This window comes from Oreochromis niloticus, linkage group LG19 (genome assembly GCF_001858045.2).
Source record: "Oreochromis niloticus isolate F11D_XX linkage group LG19, O_niloticus_UMD_NMBU, whole genome shotgun sequence".
Taxonomy (NCBI): domain Eukaryota; kingdom Metazoa; phylum Chordata; class Actinopteri; order Cichliformes; family Cichlidae; genus Oreochromis; species Oreochromis niloticus.
Genome location: NC_031983.2, coordinates 20,986,369 through 21,012,371, shown reverse-complemented (window position 1 = coordinate 21,012,371; position 26,003 = coordinate 20,986,369). Strand labels below are relative to the sequence as shown.

At 41.7% G+C, this 26,003-nt stretch overlaps 1 protein-coding gene across 1 annotated transcript in view; it reads right to left on the bottom strand.

Moving 5' to 3' along the window:
• The window catches only part of trim9 (tripartite motif containing 9), a 41,584-nt gene extending 15,937 nt beyond the window's left edge, over positions 1-25,647 (bottom strand). The window contains 4 exon segments of the mRNA XM_013270120.3: positions 7,758-7,880; positions 8,763-8,858; positions 24,643-25,175; positions 25,178-25,647. Coding sequence (XP_013125574.2) covers positions 7,758-7,880; positions 8,763-8,858; positions 24,643-25,175; positions 25,178-25,475 — 1,050 coding nt within the window. The 5' untranslated portion in view covers positions 25,476-25,647.
• Positions 25,648-26,003: the final 356 nt, after the last annotated feature.

Here is a 26,003-nt window from a genome sequence, read left to right as displayed (position 1 = left end):
TTAATTGAGAGACAGAAAAAGAGAGTGAGAGATGGTGGATTGAGAGCCAGAAAACACAGTGCAGGACAGCGGTAGAGGAAGGCAGAGTCTGCTGCGTTAAGTGGGCCACAGTCTCTGCACAGCGGAAACAAACTGTGTCCTCTCATGTGGCTGGTAGGGTGATCAAGCACTTTGTCACAGAAGCTCCACAGTGATGGTAAAACAACAGGAAACCGAGGGATGATGAAAATGTAAGATAGTGATAGAGCTAAAACAAACAGCAGTTTTTGATAGCACGTTTGATTTCTTCATGGTAGGAAACACTGAGAAACGTGTTTGCAGTGGAACAGGTGCTTATTAAATAAATGAGCACATTTTGGAGTCACAAATAATACCTCATAAAAAACACTAAAGATACATTTTACAGGTCGATTTTTCATTGTAAACTACAAACCTCATTCACCTATTCATACAACTGCTTTTTTAACCTAACAACCACACACTCACATTTTGATGGATGCATCGCGGGAAACTATGGGTTCAGTACCTTGCCCAAGGAGCTGGGGATCAAACCTCTAACCTTCCGGGTGGCGTATGACTGCTCTACCCGCTAAACCACAGATGCCTTAAGATGCAATAACTGTTCTGTAGTTACTTCAGCAGCTACTGTTTCTCTCTGTTGTTAGCTGCTGAGGAGGTAAAGCTTCTTCTACCATTTTCTATTTGTATCTGCTGTAGTCATTAGGCCACTGCAGCACTTGTGTCTGTGAGATACTGTGGCTGCAGTCTTTGAAACTGTCCCCTTCCAGGACACAGGATAATATCTGTAGACTGACAAAAGGGGTGTATGACAATCATTAAATGAGAGTCAAATATAAAAGAAACACACAAAAATAGTTTGTTATTAGAAGCATTAAACATTAAGGTGTGTGTGTGTGAGGATATGCTGCACAGTGCAGTGATAATCAGAGGAAGTGACAAGTGCCACATCCACTGAAAATCAGCTGTCAGTGAGAATCTGTTAGCTTTTACTATTAGAATTGAAGGACGGAGAACAAATACAGCAGTAAGCGACCCATGCATACATTCATAGGTCAAAATAACAGATTTGAAATGCATTTTCTTTACCGACTGATCTCAGTTATTTTCTCTTCTTTTTGCAGAAGTCCATACGACAGACAAAAACCCAAACATGTTTACCCGGGAAAACCAATCAGTCAATCAGAATAATAATAATAAGCAACTACCTTCAACAATTTTCAAGCAAAACTACTGCCTAAGTTTCATAGTTGTAGCTTGAATATACGACTATTTTCATCACTTTTATAGAGCTGTAACTGTCATGGTCGTGGATCTCAGACCAAGGGTTGTGAGTCTGGAATTCGTTTTTCTGTGTTTTCATTATGGTTCAATGTTCTCAGTTATTACTGGCTGAGGGTCTGTAGCATGTTGTTGTATCTAAGCTTTAGTCATACCTCAGGGTTTTTGAGGTTTCTGGAGTTCTTTGTGTTTTGTTGGTTCTGTTAGGGTTCACAGTTCTTTTCTTTTTAGTTTTGGCTCATGTTTGAGTTTTTTTTTCTTTAAATCATACTTTAGTCTATGATCGATTTCTTTGTGTCTCTATGCTCTTGGTCGGGTCATTTACTGTATATAACTGTACTTGAGTCTTTTACTTTTCATTTAGTATTAATAGACTTAGTTATTTGAGTTTTTCCGTTGTGATTTGGTTTATTTTTCGTAGTTTCCGCGGTGTTCCTCATGTCATGTTCAGTGTGTGTTTATTGACTCCGTTATTTCCTGTTTTACTCTGATAGGGTGTGTCTCTTCAGCATTAATATGAGTTTTACTTCCTGTCTCTTTGTCTTGATTATATTCTCCTGTGTCTCCTTCCTAATTAGCCCTCTCTGTGTATGAATAGCACTTTCTTCCTTGCAGTCTGAGTTGGCTTGCCTGTTGTACTCGCCTTTTCTAGTTTCTGTGTCCCCGCGACCACTACAACATTTTATACATATTAACTAGCTATTTAAAATGTTTATCTATTATCCATCTGTTTTCTTTTGCTTATCTGGTTTATGGTCGCGGGGTGGATGGAGCCTCTTCCAGCTGCCATAAAGCCAGGGGGGAGATGCACCCTGGACATCTCCCCAGTCTGTTGAAGGGCTTGTTCTTCTTTTACACTAACCCTGATTCCATTAGTTTGTCCATACTAGCAAATGGTTTCAACAGGTTGTTCATAGCTTACAATTTCAGTTGTTCAGCCATACTTTTAACGAGCTATGACAACCATTTTTTTCATTACTTACACTGATATAATTATAATTACAATCCTTCTGTCTTTTTCTACTGCCTAGCCATTACTTTTTACTCAAACTTATTCAGTTCCAATCAATTCTTAAATGGTAATTCTGGCTTTTGTTGTAGATTAGTTGTGCTAATCTTTCCACTCCCCCTGACTACTGCAGAAGTACCCCTTGAGATACAGCCCTTGTTGGGAATCTCTGAATTAAACTCTTAATAGAAAAAGCGGTCATATATCTTAAACATAAATAGCCTTTAGCTCTAGAGTTTCTTGTCTTGATTAGTTCTCTATTGATTGTCAGGATCTGACAGAAAAGATACAACTGTAGTGGCGAGTAAGACCCTTATACAATATTAGCAGTCTCAACATTAACAAGTAATCCTCCCACACTGAATAACCTTCAATAACAGGCTCTGCTGCCTATCTCGCTGCAATGAAAACTGTCATTCACTATAAGAAAATGAATCATTTGAAATCTGCCTCCGCTTTTCTTTATACTTCCTACCACATCTCTAAGCATCCATTCGGTCCAAAATACCTCCCATGCCTAGTTAAAAGTGAGAAGGACCCCGAGAAGGAGGGTTCCCCTGGAGTAACACAGGCGGTTCAACAAGGGGGAAAGCAAGTGGAAATAAAAATAACCTCAGAGCCGCTGTACTCATTAACCAACCCGAGCTGGGTGACCAGGGGCCTAACAACCAGTGACAAACTTTGCATGAAGCAGGAGAAGATGCAGACTTCGTTTCTGATTCACTTTGTGTTGCTGTAATCAGCCTTCATCTGCTGAATCTGTTCCTTGAAGAATCCAGTGAAAGAGACTGAGAGCATAAGAAGTGGGCCCCGTTTTGATCATATTTAATACAATCTTCACATTATATTAGAGGACCGTGCTGATGTTTTCTTTTTTTATGTTTCCGTCAAATGAAATGTGCTTTACAGAAAAAAATCCATCGCAGTGAATTTAATTACATTCAACATTTTTGCTGAGATGTATGCAGTTAAAAGCATCAGCTATATCAAAGGAATAGTTTGACATCTTGAGAAAAACCAGGCTTTCATACCAGGAGTTAAAAGATGCATGCCCATGCACTATCTGACGATAAAGCCAAGAGACATTTAGCTCAGTATAGCAAGTGGCGCTGTTGAAAAGTGATCAATATACACGATAATATACACAAAAGACTGAGGTGACCCGTGTTGTTACTCTGATGTTGCAAGGGGGTAGGCTTGTTTTCCATGAAAAGACTTGGAAACAAACATCCAAGGCTGAAAACCAAAGCCACCTTGGAAATGCCAGTTCTGCAGTTCCTCCAGCAGCCTAATGAATCATCCCAGAAGTATAGAGTTCCCACTGGTTCATGAATTCCATCATTTTATTAGTAAATTACTAATTAGCGTGTATCTGTGTCTGCAATTCACGCACCTTGCTAAGGCTTTAGCCACACAGACCTAGAGGCAACCTCTCGTTGCTGGGTAAAATTGTTCACAAAGAGGGTGCTGCACCCAAAAAATCTTTTTGATTACTTTGGTCACCAGCAGACTGCTGTGGTCGCATGTAGGTTGCATGGAAGACGCTAACTTTTGTGCAAACACTTGCAATCTACTCTCAGAGCAGTAGTGAAACTTGAAAAAGTGCAATGGAAACAGAAAGCAGAGAAAGTTTGCCTTCAAAGTAAAAGCTGTGCTGTACCACTGCAACCATCACATTTTTAAAGGTGCAGCTTTTACTCTGATGGCAAGCAGACTCTTTCTCTGTGTCACATACATCTCTGGGACCAGTTTTGTGCTAGTGACTGCAAGCAACCTTCAACTACTTGCAACTAGTCGGGTAGTACACATTATTCCGTGGGCAGGACTCTAGGCCCGAGGCTTTGCCAAGCGTGCTAACTTAAGAATCAACAATTTGGTTTAAATTTTGACACTATTTCTCCAAAACTTTAAGATAGACGCAATCAAATGCTAAAATGGAGGCTTCAAAACAGGATTCAACAAACCAACAGGTGACATCATCCATCTTTTATATACAGTCTGAGAGCCTTTCTCAAAACCACAATGTTTTCATATCTAATGAAAAGATGTGAGCTATGAACAGATCTGTAAGGAATCAAGTATTACTGAAAATGTGAAGTCACTTTTTTAGGACTTTTCTTGTTGGTGCATTAAAGTGCTTGTTGGAAATTTGAGCCTCTGAGGTTTCAGAGTCTGATGCAGAACAGGAGCTTTTTTACACACTGACATTACATGCATGTTTTTCTGGTAGTTTAAGAATCCACAAAAACTTTGTTCTGCAGTCGACTCAAGAAAACCACACATCAGAACTGCTGGACACTCAGTCCCTACTATTTACAGCAAAAGAAAGAACGAAAAGAAAGAAGACTATAAAATGCTTACGGTGATAGGTTACCAATTACGCCAGTTTAAAGGCCATGTGATTTTCCATCTGACAGAAACTGAGAAAAATTGCTTCCTGGAGGGCAAAAAATCTGTCAGAAAAACTTTTGAGGTTACAAGATTAAGCATGCGGTTTTTAGCCAAAGCCTGCAACACAATCCTTCAGGCTACAGAGAGGGCTGCAGCCTCCCCTGCTCATGTCCGGTTTTGCGTCTAGGAACCTGAGGATGAATGAGTCAAACAGGAAATTATATTAGGCTGTTGGACACCTATAACAGATTGCAGGTTTTCAAAGGCGACTCAGCTTATTTTTTGATTATAATTCATCCAATTTAATAATTCTTTTACGAGACATCAACACGGCATTTAGCATGTCGTGTTTAAGCTGTGCACAGATGGTTTGAACCAGCATTTAGAAAGATAATCTTTACAGACTGTCTGCTTAAAGGAGACCTATCTGGGGGGCCTTTTGTATCCACTCCACGTGACAAACCTTCTGCCTCTGCTGCTTCTCTACACAAACACATGGGTCAGTCCTCCTGATGTTCTGGAATAAATGAACCTGACTCATGCTATGAAGGACTACTTCTCGCCTCCACAGCTTCAAACAACAAGCTCAACGTGCCTCAGTCACCATGGCGACCAGGCTTCCTTGTCAGGAGCCAGGACCAGAGGAGAGCAGCAGGAAGCTCTGCTGGAGATGCCAAGTGATCTGCAGCAGCCTCGTTTTAAAATCAGATTCAATTGATTTAATGTTTTCTGCTCTTTTTACAGCTTTTATTGTGAACCTCGTGTGCATAAATAAGCTGTATTATTCAGGCTATATCACTAGTTGCTCAACTGGACACTATGTTTTATGCAGCTCACTGCAAAAACTCAAAATCTTACCAAGAGTATTTGTCTTATTTCTAGTCAAAATCATCTCATTACACTTAAAATAAGACAGAATCAGCTAAAGGGCAACATTTCAGTAAGCTAAAGGAACTTGTTTCAAGACAGTAAATCTTAAAACTAGAAAAAAAACTAGACAATTTTCACTTGTTTCATTGGCAGATTTTTTCACTTATTTCAAGCTAAAATATCTTGTATTAAGTAAAAAAATCTGCCAATGAAACAAGTGAAAATTGTCTAGTTTTTTTCTAGTTTTAAGATTTACTGTCTTGAAACAAGTTCCTGTAGCTTACTGAAATGTTGCCCTTTAGCTGATTCTGTCTTATTTTAAGTGTAATGAGATAATTTTGACTAGAAATAAGACAAATACTCTTGGTAAGATTTTGAGTTTTTGCAGTGCTATCAGCATTTATAAGCACAGACACCGAAAACCTCAGCATCACCAAGCGCAGGACAGAATTGTGTCTCATTCAGCCACAGCTGCAGGATGAATATCCATGCCAGAGTTAACACAGTTCCTGGAGATGACCTCAAGAAAACAAGCTTCATCGCAAATGATCCTTTCTCTCCTCTTTTAGCTGTGCCTCGTATCTACACGAGTGAGCTACGCTGCCCTCCAGGGGACAATAGGAAATAAGAGAACGCACGAAACTTCGTTTTCTTGCATCACTGACTCTGTGGGAAACTCCTATGATTGAAGAGATACCCCCGAGTAAGCGAGAAGCACATTCACATGTGAGATCAGCGCGGAAAGCACAAGAAAAATCTCACATCTGCGTTGGGGAAATGTGTTTCTCCAACATTAAGATTCAGCGTACGACACGTGCAGACACCGAGCTGACAGGCGGGATCAAATCAGCACTGACATGCATTAAAATTCCTCTGTGTTGGAGGTGTGAATCTGTCCAGTGTCCCTTAAGATCCATCCGTCTTTGAAAATTCATCCACTGAGAGGACACAGTTGATTTTTCATGTGCATCGTGCCGCACACCACTGCAAAGTCTTTGCCGTTAAAACTAAAATCATGCCTCCTATAGGCAAGAAAATACTGCAGCAGCGACGGCACTTGTAATAGCTGAGTTGCTGAGCATCACTTAAAGGTAAAAGAGAGCATAAAAAGGTAGCAAGTTACATAATTACTGTTGTTACACAAGTTAACCAATCAAAATGCTGGCAGGGTAGGCTCCTGTAAAAGGAACAGCACTAGAAGAGTGCTTTAATTTAGCGTAGTTTAGCCAGTGGTGAGAGTTTAGTGTCCCTATTCTCTTCTATTGCAGATCCTTAGAAGAGTATGACTATGTGGTGTTTACTGTGGCATTTTTTATTTACAGTTTCAGGAGATTACAGGAGGCAAGAATGTCACATCAAGGTTGCGAGTTGGTGAATGTAAATGAAAGCCACAGTGCCTCCTGTGGAAAAGTAATTTCCATGAAGTTTACATCTAAAACATATATATATATTTAAATATATATATATATATATACATATAAGCAGGACTAAAAAAAATAAATAAAAAATGTCTGTTGTTGGTCCTGTATGCCCACATGTTACCATGCACAAGCCATGTTCCTCAAACCACCTACACGTGTGAAACCTCAATTCTACAGAGCAACCGAGCGTGAAATTGGATGCTGTACAGCACAAATGTACCTCTCCATCCTCTCATCTCACTTATGTCCCCTGTTCAATGTGTTGCAGATGGCTTAAAGAAAAATGCATCTCTTTATGCATCTGAAATCGGTGGCACGGTGTACGACTTCTCATTAATCTTTATCAAAATCGTTAAGATACTGCAAAACCTAAAAAATGCAACTGGAAAAATACACAACTTCAGATTCTTTAAGAGCAAAGAGATTTTCCTCACGACTTTGTATTTTATCCACTACAATATGAAACTTCACTCGCAGCGCCAGCTCATCCATCAGTCACAATCACCGCCCTCATTTTGTCAAACCTACACTGCAAGATTATACAGCAGCAAACAACCACTATGAAGCAGATCAAATTTAAAGTCCCAACCTGGCAACTTCTACAGAAAAACAAGGATATTTTTAAGATAATTTTGTTTCGGTTTGCACTTGTGTGGCTCATGAATCAATACCCCATTAGGGTTAACGCCTCATTATCCATTTAACACATCCAGCCTTCTGATGCATACAAGTGATTTCCAGGAACAGATCTTGTCATGCTCACTCACCTTCAGCTTGTGTTCGTGCTCTTTGTTTACTTGAGACAGCAGCTGGGCCTTGCGCCGGTTCAACGCGTCGATGAGGGCGTCGCACTGCGCCACCAAGCAAGCCTCAAACTCCACACCGTTCTCCTGCAGGAAAAATTTACAAGAAGCTGGAAAAGCAAAGCATTTGAAGACAGAAAATCTGCAGGAATCTGCAGCTGGAAACAAAAAACAACAACAAAAGAAACAGATGGAAGATACTTCTAAGGCCGTGTGCATCACTTTAATAGCAGGAGTAACAGTGAAATACAGGAATGACAAAACTTATAGAGTTTAATGATGGGATGGATAGTTTGCTGAGATAGCTCCTCCTCAGACGAGGAGCGTGAGTAAAATCATCATGATTCATGCATCAGCAGAGTAATAAACTTGACAATTATGTGTCATGCTGTCACTTTTTCACACATTATAAGTTTTTTTTGTTGCTCGTCACCTCCTCTCTACTCTTTTACCTCACCCTCACCATTTCACACTGCGTGACGATTATCCACGAGGGGTTTTAATCCCACCTTCCTCCTCTAATCGCCCTCATAAGCTGACCAAAGCTTTGTCTCCACATGAGCATCTAAATTTAGACCTGGTAAATGTGTTAGATAGAAGAAAATAATATAGATGAATGTGAATAAAGGGGAATTCCCATTAATGCTAATATAATCATGTGTTTCTGTAAATGTTAATCTTTATAACCACCTTTGTTTTGTATCCTGAGCTCAATTTTGACGCAAGCATCTTTTACAGTTTTATTAAGATAGTATCTTTCCATCTGGCCCTGTGCAGAGTTCAAGCCAAAGATTAGAAAATGTGAAATTCAAATGAATACAATAAGCCTTTTTGTGTCTGCTGCTCACGGCAGTCAGTGGACAGTCTGGGATCACAGAGGGGGATTACAGCTTGGTAGAAGAAAATATTCATGCAGAGTATGGGTGCATGTAAAAAAAACCCAAAACACACGTGTGTGTGTGCGGATACCTGGATGTGCTGGACCATATTTTTTAGCTGAACCAGGAACTCTTTGGCCTCAGTGGCTCGATCTGACAGGCCGTTGAGGGCCTGGGAGAGTTGACCCTTTGGAATAAGACAATAAAGTATAATTACATGGACTTGCATTACATTCAAATAACAGATGAAATGCTGAATCCTCAGAATCTAAAGAAGGAACTGAATCTAAATAACAATCAGAGCCATAATAGTATTTAAAAACTCCAGGGTCATACACAAAGACTACAAAGATCTAATGAAATATAAACCTAATTTTGGGCCAGTTCATAGTGATACAGAACATGTACCTCTAGCTTTTATTCCATTAATCACTTACTGGGTCAAAAGATTCAGTAACAATTTTGTTTATTTGCAGCTTTCTTCATTTCATTTGAAAACAAATTGCATCTTTGGGTTTTTGGAAAAAACACACGTGATTTTGTCACCTTGGTCGGCCTTTTGAAGATTCATCTGGGCCTTTCTCCACACAATTTTTGCATTAAATTAGATTAATGGAAACTGAAGATAACCATGTAATTAATATGCCTCGTGGACTATCAGCTGCTCCGTCACGCAACCATCCTTTTTGTAGTTCTTCATCCTTGCTGATTAGGGGCTAACAGTGGATTTTGTTGTCTTAACCTTTTAACTCAAACCCCACCTAAATATTTCCAACCCCGACATCCTGTTTTACACAACAACTAAGGCCCCAAAACTATTCCGTGAGACCTTTAACACTGACAGGAAAGACACATGGAGGCAGCCCAGCAGGAGTTATTTTGGATGCAGATTCCAGCCCTGACAGTTCATCATGTGCTACAACCCCAGATCAGAAAAAGTTGGGATGACATGCACAATGCTGATTTTAAAAAACGCTGACATATTTACTTTGGCTTTTATTTGATTGCAGACAATATGATCGACCTTATTTCATTCCTGCAGTTCAGGCTTGCAACAAATTCCAAAAAAACATTTGAATAGTAAAGCAATAAACACTTTTTAGCACTGAGGATACCAAGCGACAAAATGTTTCAGGTGTTATTTTGTACCTTTCTTCCTGCAAACACATCTTTGTTGCATTTTTCATTTAAAAATTCTCCACATATTTCCTACTTGGGATGGGTCAGGACTGCAGGTGGGCCTTTATAACGTGGTTTTATTTGGTTTTGTTGAAAAGTGCATAGATGTTGTTGGACTTGTTGCTGACAAAAGTCTGGATGGCGTTTTTGTCTTTGGTTCAGAGCACACGGTTTCCATGTCTTCTAAAAAAAGATCTGGGATTCTGATTCGTGTGGCCAGAACATGTTTTCATCGTCACAGATCAACACGCAGTAAAATTTAAAGTGGCATATGTGAGTGTAACTGTGATTGTAGTTCTTTATAAAGGTTTCCCACAGAAATCCTTTGCTCATATTGTTATATCAGCTGTTGATGGATGACAGTGATGTCTGAGGGACTGGGGTCACGAGTGTTCAGCGTAGGCTTCCACCATTCCTCTTTATGCACTGAAATTCCTTCTTCCAATATTTCTTTGAGGAACACCATTTTTAAATATTTCTACAATTTTCTCTTGCATTTCTTGAGAAACTGGAGCTCATCTGCTTATCTTTGCTCCTCAAAGACTGCAGCAAATCAGGATCACGATCACCTGTAGACATCATGTTGAAGGAAGTCTTGTGGAATGGTTGTATGCTAACAAATGAAATGAAGATGAAAAGAAAAATGTGAAATATCTCGGGTTTACACTGAAACGAATGGGTTTCTTTCTTTTTTTTAAATGATTAACTCAAAGGCACTCAACATGGGCCGACTTACAGACAAAGCTGCTTTTGATAGCTGCTGAGAATCTGACATTTTAAAGTGTCAGAGCATTCACCCCTGAGACAAAATGCACTGACAGCCTAATAATCACACAAAATGTAATTTGCAGCTTAAAACTGAGATGATATGTACATTTATAAGCATTTAACTTTTGCACTGTTAATGTTATAGCTGGGACTCTGGTATGTGGAGCACATATGACGGGAAATGCCATTGTTGTGCGTGTGCGCTGACACAAAAACACTTTTGAGATGAGTTTTTCATGTATGTGAAGCAAAGGCTGTGTGAACATGGAGGTGACAGGGAGAGAGGACTTGGCCTAACCCTGTGGGAACCTCATTCGCTTGAGTGAACAACCGTCAAGCTGGTGGGTGTATTGTCTTCTGGGAGTAAACGAGGGCACTGGGCCTTATCTAAGCAGAAAGAAAAACTCCACTTCAACGCAGGAAGACAGCAATAAAACCAGCGACTAGCTGATACAGTAGAAAACGCTGTGAAAACAACTCATCACACACAGTCTGCTCCTCTTTGTCAGCCCAGCTCGTGGAATCTGATGTTGGCCGGACGAGTGGGAATCAGTCTGCGGGGGCCGACAGCTGACCTTCGACCTTGGTGTTTGGGAAACCATGACAGCTGCCGTTAACATGAGTCTACTGCACTGGGGGACTGTAAGACCTGGTAACAGCTGAGCAAAGATCCAAATGTAAACTTTCTGCAATTGTGTGGGATTTCAAAAAATGTCCTCTGTGTTATTTAGGGCTGCATACTTCAACACTGCAAAGAAAAGAAATGAAAGAGAAGACTTGAAGTGTAAGTTTTCTTTCATTTAAGAATAAAGTAACAGCAGATTTCTATGAATTCTGACGACCTGTTTGACCTCTTATAAGTATGTACTTATCAAACATTAGTCTAAAAAAATGGCAAATACTTGTAAAATCAGAAAGTCTCAAAAGGAAAAAATGAAGTCTTTAAATTGCTAATCCTGTCTTATCAACTAAAAGGTAATCCTTTTACAGTGCAATAGCACAACTGCAGCATATTTTGAATATTATGAAACAATGAATCCAGCAATTTGGCTCTCTAAATGTCTAAAACGACTGATTACCAACATTTAAGCATAGAAGAAGAGAGATCATTTATTTTATTAACCCCCAAAGGAAAATTGTATTGTAGTAGCAGCAAATTCACACAAATTACTAAAAAAACATAAACTACATAGGGCAGCACGGTGGCACGGTGGTTAGTACTGTTGCCACACAGCAAGAAGGTCCTGAGTTCAATTCATCTATCAGGCCGGGGTCTTTCTGTGTGGAGTTTGCATGTTCTCCCCGTGTTTGCGTGGGTTCCTTCCGGGTACTCCGGCTTCCTCCCATCGTCCAAAGACATGCAGCTTGTGGGGATGGGTTTATTGATTAATCCAAACTGCCCATAGGTGTGAATGTGCGAGTGAATGTGAGTGCGAATGGTTGTCTGCGTCTCTATCTGTTAGCCCTGCGACAGACTGGCAACCTGTCCAGGGTGTACCCTGCGTCTCGCCCTATGACAGCTGGGATAGGCTCCAGCACCCCCCGCGACCCTGAAAAGGATAAGCGGAAGCAGATGGATGGACATAAACTACATAAACCAAGAAAAACTCATGCAAGCTACTATGCTACAAATTTAAGTAAAAGATAATAAATATACGATAAAATATGGACTATAGGTAGAATTTAAGATATTTGAATTCTTGCTATTGTAAAATTTAATGAATTTCATAATTTCCTTGTACATTTACAATGACAGGGCTATTCTATTCTATTCTACTTACTGTTATAAAATAACCTGAGCTCTTTGGCTTCCATTGACTCCACTCACACACTTCAGATCATGTGACCACTAGCCACAACTTAACTGCTATTCTGGACGTGTGACAATGTAAGGTCAAACGAAAAAGGCCTGAAACCATCTGGCAGGCACTGGTCAAGCGGGAGGAATGTGTATTTTCTAACCTGTGGACGAGTCGTTGGTTGGCAATTGTTGGGAAATCGATTGGTGAGTGCCCCATCCGCATGGGCCTAGAAACTGGTCAGTGGTCCCCTGGCAACCACTGGTCACTAGTGAGAAGTGCGTATTCCTCAACCTTGTGATAGCTTTAGTCACTAGAATATTGCCCTTAATTTGAATGAAACATACCGACTTGTCTACAACTTGTTTGTCATGTTAGACATGTGACAATCATGATTACAGTTTAGCCTCAGAGAGACCAGTCAGTGATAGAAAAATGAGTATTCCCTGAACAGTTATGAGCTGTGGGTGATCGCAGTGTCAGGGAAAATGATTGCTAAACTACAGCATGTCAGGGTCTACCTGGAAACCACCTGTTGCTAGGCAAAAAATGCATCACTGAGGCACAACTTTTACTTTGGAGGCAAACGATCTCTATTTTTGATTAACGTTTCATTTTTTGCAAGTTTTATTACTACTGGATTAGCCACTGACTAACAAGATCATTTAGAGATTTTGGTGAAGCACCCTTTTTGTTACTTTGTGCGTGTGACTTCACATAGTAACAGCCAGCAACCTCCATGAATCACTCGCCAGCAAGTTGGGGAATACACATTTTTCCCTAGCAACTGTTATCCAGTATAACGAATGGCTCCTGACGCAACAGAGTGTTTCTTCACAGCTGTAGTAAATTTACCAGTTTTTTCAGTTGTATGTTCCAGGTTGTTTCTAGGTTGAGCTAAGTGTCTTCCTTTCAGAAGTTTTTTTTTTTTTTTTTTAAACTTTGTTTTGTGTACAGAATAAACAAACAGGATTTAATGAGCTTTAGATGTGCTGGTGGGCAGATTTCCATGTTTTCAGTCATCTTTATGCAAAGCTTTCCTGGCTCCAGCTTTATAGCTACTGCTCAGATATGACAGCGTTACCAATCAAACTCTTGGCAATGACAGAAATAGAAGAATTTACCAAATGTCAAAACATTCCCTTAGATAAGGAAGACATCTTCTGATTTGAATTCAAATCCACAACAGAAAAGAAAAACTTTCTTTTTTCTCACTCACTTTTTAGAACAACCCTTTTGGGTTTCTGAAATCAATCAGCTGCACTCTGCCTGTATCGCTAAGCTGCCACCATCATTTTAAGATCCTGCCAATCACACTCTGGTGACTTCATCACTGATCAGCCGGTCCTTCACACCTGCCCTTTCATCTGTCCTAAACTGGGAGCTGGTTTTCACTCTCAGTTCTCTCATTTTGCTCTCTGATACAGTGATGGATACTGTGAAAGCTCGAGCCTCGCCTAGTTAACAGTCAGCTTGCGTTTGGTGACAGAGCAGATGAAATGAAAAGCACTCGATTGTCCGGGGGCGTTTTTCTGCAGTGTCTGTTTGAGAGCCTGCAGAGCTCAGTCCTCAAAACCAGGTCAAAAAGTGCCACGAAAGTGGAGGCTGGTTTATTTTTGCACAGCTCACGGCGACTTCCTGCTCTGCGGTGTCCACGGTGCCAAGACCGGCAGGTCGGCATATGGGAAGACAGACTTTAACAACAAATCAAGAAAGAGACTGAGGTCAAGTAGGAGGAAAACTTGTCGTTCACACCTCAAGTTCTGTCGCAGATTTTTTACATTTAATGACTTATTTTTAAGTAACAGCTAAACTATTCATGGCAGGAAAAAAAAAAGACTGAGACCACATCTCTAAGGCAAATATATAATTTGCTTTGATTATTTTTTCATCCAAGTGCTCTTCATATGATTCAACTACAGAAGCTGGGAAGCCATTTTCCCAGTATTGCATATAGAGGAGAATGAGAAGATGGAAACAACATGGAAGCTACAAAACTGTTTATGAATTTATGGATCAAACAATGGATTAAACAACATGCTGACATTTATTTCCAGTATATTTGAAATGTTTTTCTTTATATCCTCCTGAGAACCAGCCTATTCATTTATGACCTCTGTAATGGACATTTGTTTTTGCTTTAAATCTTTTGACGTATTTGAGCAACCCTACTAAGTCCTGATGTAATAAATAGAGGATATCCTGGGCTTTCCATTGATATCTCATGTGTTTAGGTTTGGTTTGTAGGTACTAAGTCAGTCAGCTACACATACTGAGGTTAGCTGAGAAACACTCAGGTCTTAGTTGAGCCACACCTCTTAATCTTTGAATTCAGGTGTTTTCAGTCTCATAAAATCAAGAAGACAGCCAGGCAGGCTACCTTTACAAGAATTTGTGGAAGAATAACTATTCTCACTAAATTCAAGTGTGATACTGTAAAATGATGCTGTGAAATTTCTTCCCTCCTAAATGTTCCTCAATCAGCTGTAACAGGTAATATTGCAAAGTGGAAGCATTTAGGGACCGCACCAATTCATTCATGAAGCAGGAGACCACCTAAAGTTGCCAACACTCTGCTGAGTCAATAACTACAGCGCTCCAAACCTCATCTGGCATTAACATCAGCACAAAACCTGTGTGCCGGGATATTATGATAGGATGGGTTATGATGGCTGAGCAGCTGCACGCAAGCCTTACTATTAGATAGAGTGGTGTAAAGCACACTGCTACTGTACTCAGGAGCAGGGGAAACCTGATGAATTAGTGTAGGTTTGGTAAAAACCAGAATGCTGCCTGACTGCATTGTACAGGTTGTTTTTCTAAAGTTGGCCTGGGCTTCTTAATTCCAGTAAAGGGAAATTTTAATGTTTCAGCTTACTGTACCAAGATATTTTGAGCAAATCTAGGCTTCCAACTTTGTGGGAACATTTTTGGCAAGGCCTTTTTCTTTTCCAGGATGACCATGCCCTAGTGCACAAATCAAAGTCCATAAAGGTATGGTTGGATGAGATTGGTGTGGAGGAAATAGACTGACTGGCACAGCGCCCCGACCTCAACCCCATCCAACACCTTTGGGATGAATTAGAGCAGAGACTGCGAGCCAGGCACTCTCATTCAACACCAATATCTGACCTCACAAATGCTCTTCTTGATGAACAGACAAATAATTTCTACAGATATGTGTAGAAATATTTCCTAGAATTTTGGAAACTTATATTTGCAAATGTAGGGCCAACTCAATATTAATGTCTATGGATTAATGTGTAGGTGGTTCAATACTTGTATGGTATAGCAAGACTTGCTGATGATATCCCAAGGAGATATTTTACTTCATCCATTTGTTACAGTTTTTATTCTTGTGTTTTTGGTTTGCATGCAGCTTGATGAGATTTTCATCATTTCTAAGATGATTGATGAGAACATTTAGCGATAACTTAAAATGCATGACATTTACATCTCATCTTCCTGCATTTGCATTTTCATTGCTTTTAAAAGAGAATATATTTCACTGTCATGGCATGATTCATGCTACTGTGATATTAGTTCTGGCTGATACCCTCAGAGAGAATAGGGCTTTCTAAAAGTTTCAGCTGAATCCTCTACTTACATTAATGCAATGCAACTTCAAGCTTGCCCTGAGGATAAAATACATCTTGTTCAGGGATAGTGGAAATAAAAGCATCATGCAACGTTAGACTGGAGAAGAGGATGGTGGAATGTTTTGGGATGAGCTTCGAGGGGTTGTTGAGTTAGTGGGGTGGGGGGGCTTAGGATGTCCCTGCTATTTGGAAGTACTAATCATCTTAGTAATTAAGCCAAGTGGGAACACGTGCATAGCATGAATAATTCACCACCAGCTCCGGGGCCATTCTGCATGTTTCATTTTCTCTCCGCGGCCGAGTGAACTAGCCAGTCTGTCACAGGAAAGCGTGAATGTCAGAAAGGCATCAGAGCCATTTTGGATTAAAGCACCCACTAGGAAGTGGGAAGTGCAAGGACAGTAGGAGGAAGGTATAATGTCACTGCGAAGCTCTTAAAGTTGTAGAAGTAGAAAAGTAAAAGCACTCAACTCCGTGCTAATTAAAAACACACATAGGCACAAAACTTTCCATCCCTGTCACTGCAAAGATAGCATTTTGAGTTCCCATAACCTACTTTCAAAAATTGTGGCGATACCTCTCTGTGAAATGCTCCGCTCTCAGTGTTAAGTACTTTCTTTAAGTACTCTCTTTATGCACACTTAATCCCGCGTGTAATACACAGTCATTTTGGCTACATGCTGTAAACAGACATAAGCTGACAGAAGGTCAACTTCTGGATGACAAAGACACAAAACAAGCAAACAAAATTAAATAATACATTTTTCCCCACAGCTTCCAGATGAAAGAACGTGAAAATTAATGCAATTTTACACAGCTTGATTACTGATTGTGCTTTTCTCTACAGAGACAGCAACCGGAGACTTTAACATGAAAGGTTGTGGTTGTTTACATGAGCTGAGGCAATCCTTGGAGAACTCAGTTTGCAATATTCAGCGGGCGACTTGATGATATTTTGTATCATGGGAACCTTTTGTTGTTAAAAAATTAAGCCCTGACATGTTGGAAGAGTTAAGAGTCGGCACAGATTGTGTTTCTCCTCTGTGTTTAACAAGATCCCGTACGACACTGTCTTCTGCAGGGAGAACCTAAGTGGCTGGTGCATTATTCATCGCTTAAGTCATCAATAATGCACAAGGAGCCGTTAACTATCCACACACACACACGAAAAGACAGATAAAACTAAAATAATTATAGGAGGGGATTTGAAAGTTGCCACAGTTTCTCCATGTGACAAACTGAGTCTTTGTGTGAAGGACCCTTGGGACAGCACCGCAGGAAATGGGGCAGAAGTGATCTATTCTTATCAGTGAGGCCGGCGTCTGCTGCAGATGATCAAGAGGCTTACCTGCTGGTCTAACTGAAAATGTCAAAGGGATAAAATCAGGCAGAAAGTACCTGATGATTGGAATTCATTTATTTCTTTACTGACAAGTGCACGTGTGGCAAGTGTACATTCTAAGTACTTGGATGGTATAATCTTTATGATCAAATTGCTGGTGAGCTTGGCTACACAGGGGAAGTGGAGGGACCACCAAGTAGTTTTAAACAAGTAGGAATATATGCTCAATACCTAACCAGCAGCAGCAGAATTATGGGCAGTGGCCTAAGCAGAGAAGCCCAGACCTTCCTCTCTCTAGCCACCTCCTCCAGCTTATCTGGGGGAACACCAAGGCATTCCTGGGCAGCCGAGAGATGTAATCTCTCCAGGTGTCCTGGATCTGCCCCTGGGCCTCCTTCTTGTTAGACAGGGGTGGGGAACTCCAGGCCTCAAGGGCCGGTGTCCTGCAAGTTTTTGATATCACCCTGGGTCAATACACCTGAATCAAATGATTAGTTCATTACCAGGCCTCTGGAGAACTGCAACATGTTGAGGAGGTAATTTAGCCATTTAAATCAGCTGTTTTGGATCAAGGACACGTCTAAAATCTGCAGGACACCGGCCCTTGAGGCCTGCAGTTCCCCCACCCCTGCTGTACGACATACCTGGAATACCTCACCCAGGAGGCGCCCACGAAGTATCTTAATCAGATGCATAAACCACCTCAGAAGACTCTTATTCATGTGGAGGAGTAGTGGCTCTACTCTGAGCCCCTCCCAGATGGCCGAACTCCTCACCCTATCTAAGGGAGAGCCCAGCCACCCTGCTCATTTCCACAGCTTGTATCCGAGATCTCGGTCTCTCGGTCACTACACACAGCTCGTAGCAGGTAAGGGTAGAGACGTGGATAAACCAATAAATCGAGAGCTTCGCTTTCACGATCAGCTCTCTCTTCAACATGACAGACCGGTACAGCGTCCACATCACTGCAGCCATGGTTCCAACTCATCTGTCGATGTCCCGTTACTGCCTTCCATTTCTTGTGACCACGATCCCAAGATACTTAAACTTCTCAACTTGGGACAGCAACTCATCTCTGACGCGAGTGGGCACTCCACACTGATCCAGCTGAGGACCATGGCCTCGGAGCTGCTAATTCTCATACATGCCACTTCACATTCAGTTGCGAACTGCTCCAGTGCGAGAGGGAAGCCACCACCTGATGAAGCCAACAGGACCACATCATCCGCAAAACGAATGCACGAATCCTTCAACCACTTGGGTATGCCTAAATATTGGCATTGTTTATTTTTAATGCATGCAAGTTGAGTACTTTTCACTCAGTCACGCACACATTCATGCAGATCTTTTTATTTATGCCTAAGTGCTTTATGCCTAAACACTCACTCAGACTCTGATGGATGCATCGGGGCCAATTTGGGTATTTGGTTGAGTATTTCGCCTAAGTATTTGTAGATGAACTGCTCTACCACCTGAGCCACAGCCACAACAACATTTTGTGCCAGGTAGAAGGCCCTGGTCAGTTCATCATGTGTATTTCATTCCTTTAAGCAAAAACAACCTACAGATGTCACTGAAAAGCCTGAACACTGTTTCGTAATGGGACCGTGCAACTCCTATTAAATTAATCGTTCGGCTATATCCATACTTGAAGCTAATTAGACAAGACTCTGAGAACAGATTGATGATAATTACATCAGTGCCACTTCAAGGTTTGCCACTTTATGGTCAGGACAATGACGTTGATGATGCTGATGATAAATCCAGGAGTTACGCTGACAAAAACAAGGTCAGTGCACGATTTAACTTGTGCTGCCCACGTCTCAGTTTGAGCTCACTTTTTTGGTGTCCTTATTTAATAATGTGGGCTGACTGTTTCAGAGCAGCCAGATGTAGCAGAGCAAAATAAATTATGCCGTTTAAAACATTTGACTGCTTGAGCTGAAAAGAATAACTCTTTTTTTGTTCCTTTCCCAGTTGGGTCACAAAGGAGAAATGGCACTGTGGATTTTCTAGGCATTTATCTCTCTCCAGTTCCATGCCTGGAGCAAGCTAAAATATTCAGACAGTCTGTGTTCTCACCCGGAGAAGTTATATAAAAATATGTCAGTGTTTTCTGTGCAAACCCGACTCATTTACTTCACTGATGAGACCTTCAGCGCTGCTCTGCCTCTCCTTCCTGCTCATTCTCTGGTTCACTTCTTCTCTTTGGGGTGTTTGGGGTCATTCTGTCGCTCTCGTTTTGCTGCTTTCTTATCTCCCTCTTTCATTAACATTTACACAGATAATCTCTTTACACGGCAGCTTGAGGGGTAAATATCTGCGCCTTTAATGGAGCAGCATCAACCTAAACGGCTTTAAGACACTGAAGCTTACGCCCACTGTGAAAATTCATTCTTGAAAAACCTCAGGCCCGACTTTGCCCTCTGCTCATCTCATTTATTAGTGCTTTCTTAAACAATTGAGCAACCGTGTCTTTTATCTGCACAGAGTCACTTATAAAAAAGACATATTTAAGGGTAGTGTGAGCTGTATCACTGCACGGCGTTGGACTATTACTGAACAATGTTGTTATGCACTTACACTAACTAGACACTTTATTAGGTACACCTGTTCAACTGCTTAGCATAACATAAATTTCTAATCAACCAATCACACGGCAGCTCAATGCAGCAAAATGCAACTCGATGCATTTAGGTATGCAGACATGGTCAAGATGACCTGTTGAAGTTCAAACCGAGCATCAGAATGGGAAAGAAAGGTGACTTAAAGGATCTTGAACGTGGCGTGGTTTTTTGTGCCAGATGGGTTGGTCTGTTTCAGAAACTGCTGATCTACTGGGATTTTCCCACGTAATCATCTCCAGGGTTTACAGAGAATGGGCCGAATGGACCAGTGAGAGGCAAAAATGCCTTGTTGATGCCAGAGGTCAGAGGAGAATGCTGGCTGCCTTGAGCTGGTAGGAAGGAAACAGCAATTCAAATAACCGCTTGTTATTTGAATTCGCAGTGCATCCAACTTTGAAACAGATGGCTACAGCAGCAGAAGACCACTTCTGTCAGCCAAGAACAGGAGAATTAGGCAACAATTCGCACGTCTCACCAAAGCTGGATAACATAATATTGGAAAAACCTTGCCTGGTGTTATGAGTCTTGATTTCTGCTGCAACATGTGGATGGTAGACTGGTTTAAACAACATAAAAATGGAGCCATCCTGCTTTTAATCAACATTTTAGGCTGCTGGTGGTTTAAACTGGATAACACGCCATGCCATAAAGCTCAAATAATCTCAAACTGGCTTCTTCAACATGACAATGAGTTCAATTCAATTCAATTTTATTTATATAGCGCCAAATCACAACAACAGTTGCCTCAAGGCGCTTTATATTGTAAGGTAGACCTTACAAAAATACACAGAGAAAAACCCAACAATCATATGACCCCCTATGAGCAAGCACTTTGGCAACAGTGGGAAGGAAAAACTCCCTTTTAACAGGAAGAAACCTCCAGCTCCAACCAGGCTCAAGGAAGGGCGGCCATCTGCCGCGAGTGGTACTCAACTGGACTCTATAGTCACCAAATCTCAGTCCAGCAGAGCAGCTTTGGGATTTGGTGGGACAGGAGATGAACAACCAGCAGATCTGCAGCAACAATGTGATGCTATCATGTCGATATAAACCAGAATCTCGGGGGAATTTTTCCAGCCGTTTGCTAAGGCAGTTCTGAAGGTGAAAGAAAGTCCATCCCAGAACTAGCAGGCTGTAACTAATAAAGTGTCCAGTAAGCGTATTTTGAACAAAGCCATCATGCAGAACACCTTTGACTAGAAACATTTGTGCAATAATTAACTGTAAGCATGACACATTGTTCTCATTACTAATTAAATACAGTAATGGACAGTTTTTCTGCTTCTCTTTATGTGGCTGTCCCGACAGTCTGACAGAAGACAGCGGTTAAAGCGGGAAAGGACAAATAACCTGCTTCTTGTATGTGAATTTTTAAGGCTTTTCCTTCTCTCCCACTGAGCTTAACAGAACCTCCAGGTAGCTTCTTCTTCTACCAAGAAATTACAAGAAATTACATCAGCTTCAAGGCTGAAACAAGACTTTAAAATGTTTCCCGGCCACGTGACCTGTTCTGTCTGTCCTCATTAGCTTGCTTTTGGGGCCACCTTGAATGAGAGCTTGTAGAGCATCAGTTTGGGTTAACTTAGTGTCACTTTCTGTTAGACCTTTTTTTCTTAACAGGAGTAAAGATAAAAGATAGCACATGTGCAAACCCTCAGAGTCTGGGTTCAAACCTCCTGATTTATCTCCCTTCTTGTAGCAGGAAAAAGAATCTGCTGCAATCTGTTACCTATTTTCTGCACACACACACACACACACACACACACACACACACACACACACACACACACACACACACACACACACACACACACACACACACAGTACATTCAGTTTGATTAATCACCTTTAATTGCCACTAAACATAATGAGGTGGCAGACTGTGACTTGGATTGCATTCAGTGACCTGTTATGACATCCGTGAAGAGTTGAGGACCACTCACTGTGTAGCAATTTAACACACTGATGATACCCCTTTACTCTTTTTAATGTGATTCATGGAGATCAACACTAATGTCCTGCCACCACGTAAAACCTTCCAATACAAATCTGAAGAGGCAGACGTATGCCGGACGAGTCACTCTTTCATTTCTGCTCATTCTTGACGACCATTGTGGCTTAGAGTGACCAAAAGGAGAGCTTGGAGATAAATCAGGGTGTTTTATTGCCTATGAGACTAGAAGAGGAGCCAAGAATGCGTTTGAACAAATGCAGAAAAGGAACATGTAGAGCGCAAGTAATGATCTGAAGCAGCATTCATTTTTAGAATGCAGCAGAAGAAGGAGGGGAGAAGTGCAAAGCATGTGGGGTGGATTCCTCGTGGGGTCCAGTATCTTAGAGACCTTTGCTGCTTTGTACTTCAGGAAGAGGGATTTGGCTGTTATGGGAGCAGGTGGTTAAAGTCGTTTACAGCAAGGAGAGAAATGCTGCAGAAAGATGGAGAAATCACAGTTTTTCCCCTCAAAAAGACAAAAAATGCAACTGAAAAACAGAACAGATCCTATTAAATGATATCACCACATTTCCAGCTCTGAAGTGTAAATGCTGCAGGTGTGGATTCGAGATCAAGATCCTTAGTGTGGTACTTTGTGCATCAGCATTAGACAGCAAAGATGAAAAATGCGGCGGCTCAGTCACAAAAGCGCACAGATCAAACAACCAAAAGCTTTGATCAGTTTAAGCATGAAGGGGAAAGCAAGATGTTTATGGGCATTTCTAAGGCTGTGTAAGTATATGGGTGAGCAGGACATGCTTTTTGAATACTGGTTGGTTTTTCTATGGCTACAGCAAAAACCTTGAAGCTCAAATAGTTTTCTTGAAGTTTGCAACTGTGCTGTTTTGGTTCATTTTTATTAACCCGTCTTTCCAGAGGTAGGCTTTTTGGGAAAATGCTGAAAAATGTGAAGCCTGCTACTTGCCCAGTAAGGAGAGTGAAAATTTGATTCTATAGGGGCCCAGATTCAATCATGCTGTTTTAAAGATGCTCGGGTGGAGGAAATACACAGAGCTAGGACTGTGTGTTAAATGTGAAGCTTTATGAGATGATCCATCTCTAATATTTGTGTAACTGAAGAAGAAAAATTACCCCTAAAAAGGCACAAATCCATCATTTTCCCTTTGCAATGTAACTCAATCAATATTGTTTGATAAATCTATGTCTGCATTTTGGCATTAGCCCCAGAAATCCAGTTTTGGTCAGTCTCTGCTTCATACTTGGGGGAAAAAAAAAAAAAAAATCAGCAAATAAGCTAAAATAGGTTGAGATTTTTAATCGTTACATAGAATATTTGTTTGTATTCTTGTCATTTTGCAGTAAATATTTATCAAGATGTGAAAAAGCTTTTTCTCCAGTGAACATTGTGAGGAATACCCTGAAGCTCCCAAAGATGACCATGTTCAACTCTGCCAACTCTGAGCTTTGAGCCATCTGTCACAGCTCCGTGGGCAGCTTCAGATGATAGATCAGAAATAACCAGGTGCCGTGAGATACAAGAAAAAAGCGCCACCAGCTGAATATTGGCACTAAAATGCCTGGTACCACTGATTAGTTTCTAAAAATACTCTTTTTCCCATTTTACATCCAAGCATGATTACGCAGAACAGATTGGCAACTTTTCATGTGATGGAAATTTGATGAGTGAAATGTTCGACCCCATCTGATATTCCCAGCAATTTTACAGTTGTCTATCGCATCTGAAGTGACACACTATCTCCCTACAAGGGATGATCGGAGTGGGGTGCTTTTAAATTGCTGTTCTGGAGACGTATAAAACCAGACTGCTGAGTATAAATGAAGAGGACGGGGAGATAATGATGTGCTTGTGTTGCTTGTGCAGCAGCACTCAATACATTCATTGTTTTTTTTGGTTTTATCATGGAAACCAGGAGACACCACCGCTACACATCATGCTCCCTGTGTGTGTGTGTGTGTGTGTGTGTGGGTGCATGTGTGAGTTATATCTAGCTCCACATTCTTCCCTTCTTCATTGAAGGCTGGAGTGTGGAGGTGAGGGTTGCTGGTGCAGAGGCGTAGATAATCTCAGCTCTGCCTCTCCTGCCCACAACAACTCAGCTTCCAAAATAGCTTCTCAATTCACACCACAGGCCTGCATCTGTGCTTCACTCCCCACTCTTAATAAAGCATAGCTTCAGCGTTTGCCATACCTAATGATCTCCAGGGCGCCTGTGAGCTGTCAAAGCACTGAAGGAATTTGATGTTGGCATCTCGTGAGACAGATGGTCATCATTTACATTGTCATGCAAATGGAAAACAGCAGTTTCTAGTTGTCCACTTATGAGGTAAAATTTAAAATGAACCACTGCCTTTCAGGTTTGTTTGGCAGTGTTTGGATAAAGGCAGCGTCACATGAAGGTGGACCGTGTATCAGGCAATAAAATGCATCCTCTTACTATTGTTAAACACTCATTTAAATCCAAAGCGGCAGAACGAACACCCCATAGCTCTGTAGCTCTCTACCGGATGCTAAGCAGAGCTGACACGACAGCGCAAATTATTTCGAACACAGACTTGTTGCTCAGCTCAGAGGATGTTGAATCATTGCACAGAGCGGCCAAAAACACAAATAAAGACAGAAACAGACGCACTTGTAAGGGACTAAGACAAATCTTTGCACCCAGATAATTTTTACGCACGTACCTTGTGCAGTTTCCACATTGCGCCTAAAGCTTTGACCTCATGCGTGCCATGTTTCCCTTCCTCCAAACACTGATAACATACAGGCATCTTGCACTGTACACAGTACATGCTGAGATTCTCCAGTTCGTGCTCTGTGCAAGTGGAAATTTTGCGGGGACTGGCGCGGCGACTTATCCGCCCCTGCGCCGGCGGCACCAGGCGATGCTTGGCGAGTGGACCGCGGGGAGGATGGCAGCGCAGGCGGCACGGGTCGCAGTAGAAGACGTCGCACTGCTCGCACATCACGGTGGCCTCCTTTGGACTCTTCTCGCAGAGCTGACACTTGAGAGCGGCCGCTTTGCTCTGCTGATACCTGTCCACCACCCCCTCCAGCACCCTGTTCTTGGGGAACCCGCGGAGTCCCCTGTCGTCCAGGATGAGGCTGCGGTGACACTGCGGACAGGTGATGCAAGAGTTGCGAGGGATCGGAGTTAAGGAGCCGGGGTGCGGTAGAAGGTGGTGCTGCTGCGGCTGAGGGACAGTCGGGGGAAAACCCGAACCCCGTTTGGTGATTTTTGGCAAGGGGTGGTCGGAGCGCTCACGAAGCCCCCGTAGGAACCGTAGCCACTGTCCGCCTCACTATACAAACTCATTTTATCCAAATCCAGATAATCATAATCGGAGACCCCGGACCCGGAGGCTCGGCTGCTCTGTGGAGACTCGGCGTCGGGGGTCTGCACAAGAATATTCCGAGCACAGGCTAAGCAAATGTTATGGGAGCACGGCAGTATGATGGGCTCCCGGTAAAATGAGCCGCAAACAGGGCATTTTAACTCTTCCTCCATTTCATCCATGGTTGCTCCTGAGAGGTGAGAGATTCCTCCGGGGTGTGCAAATAGAAACGGGAGAAGTTTCGGCAGAGCCTCGGCTGATCGGGCTGCTCTCTGTTTGCGCGTAAACGAAGCTCCAGTCGCGTCCTGCTGTTATAACTGCAAGTGCAACCTTGACCAAATGAAAGGGAAAAGGAGGCAGACTAACACTACTCACCAATAAGCACACAACGTCAGCTCAGGCTGGATTGCTATTGGACAACCAATGAATTCCAAACAACCATTGGACAAATGAACTGTCGGCGTGAAGGTCCGTTAACGAGCTTTAGAGCGATATACACAGCAGACACTAATGTGTGTGGACATCAGTGAATGCACGGGGTAATTGTTTAGAGCCTTAAAAGGAAATCAATAGAATAAAATGATTACTAAAAACTATTTGAACTCAACATTGCTCCTTCATATGCTTTAATTTGAGAACCAAACCAAAGAAAATATCTTGTATTGTCTCAGAAAAAGTTCACATAAGCCGATTAGTCTTGTCTCCAAATG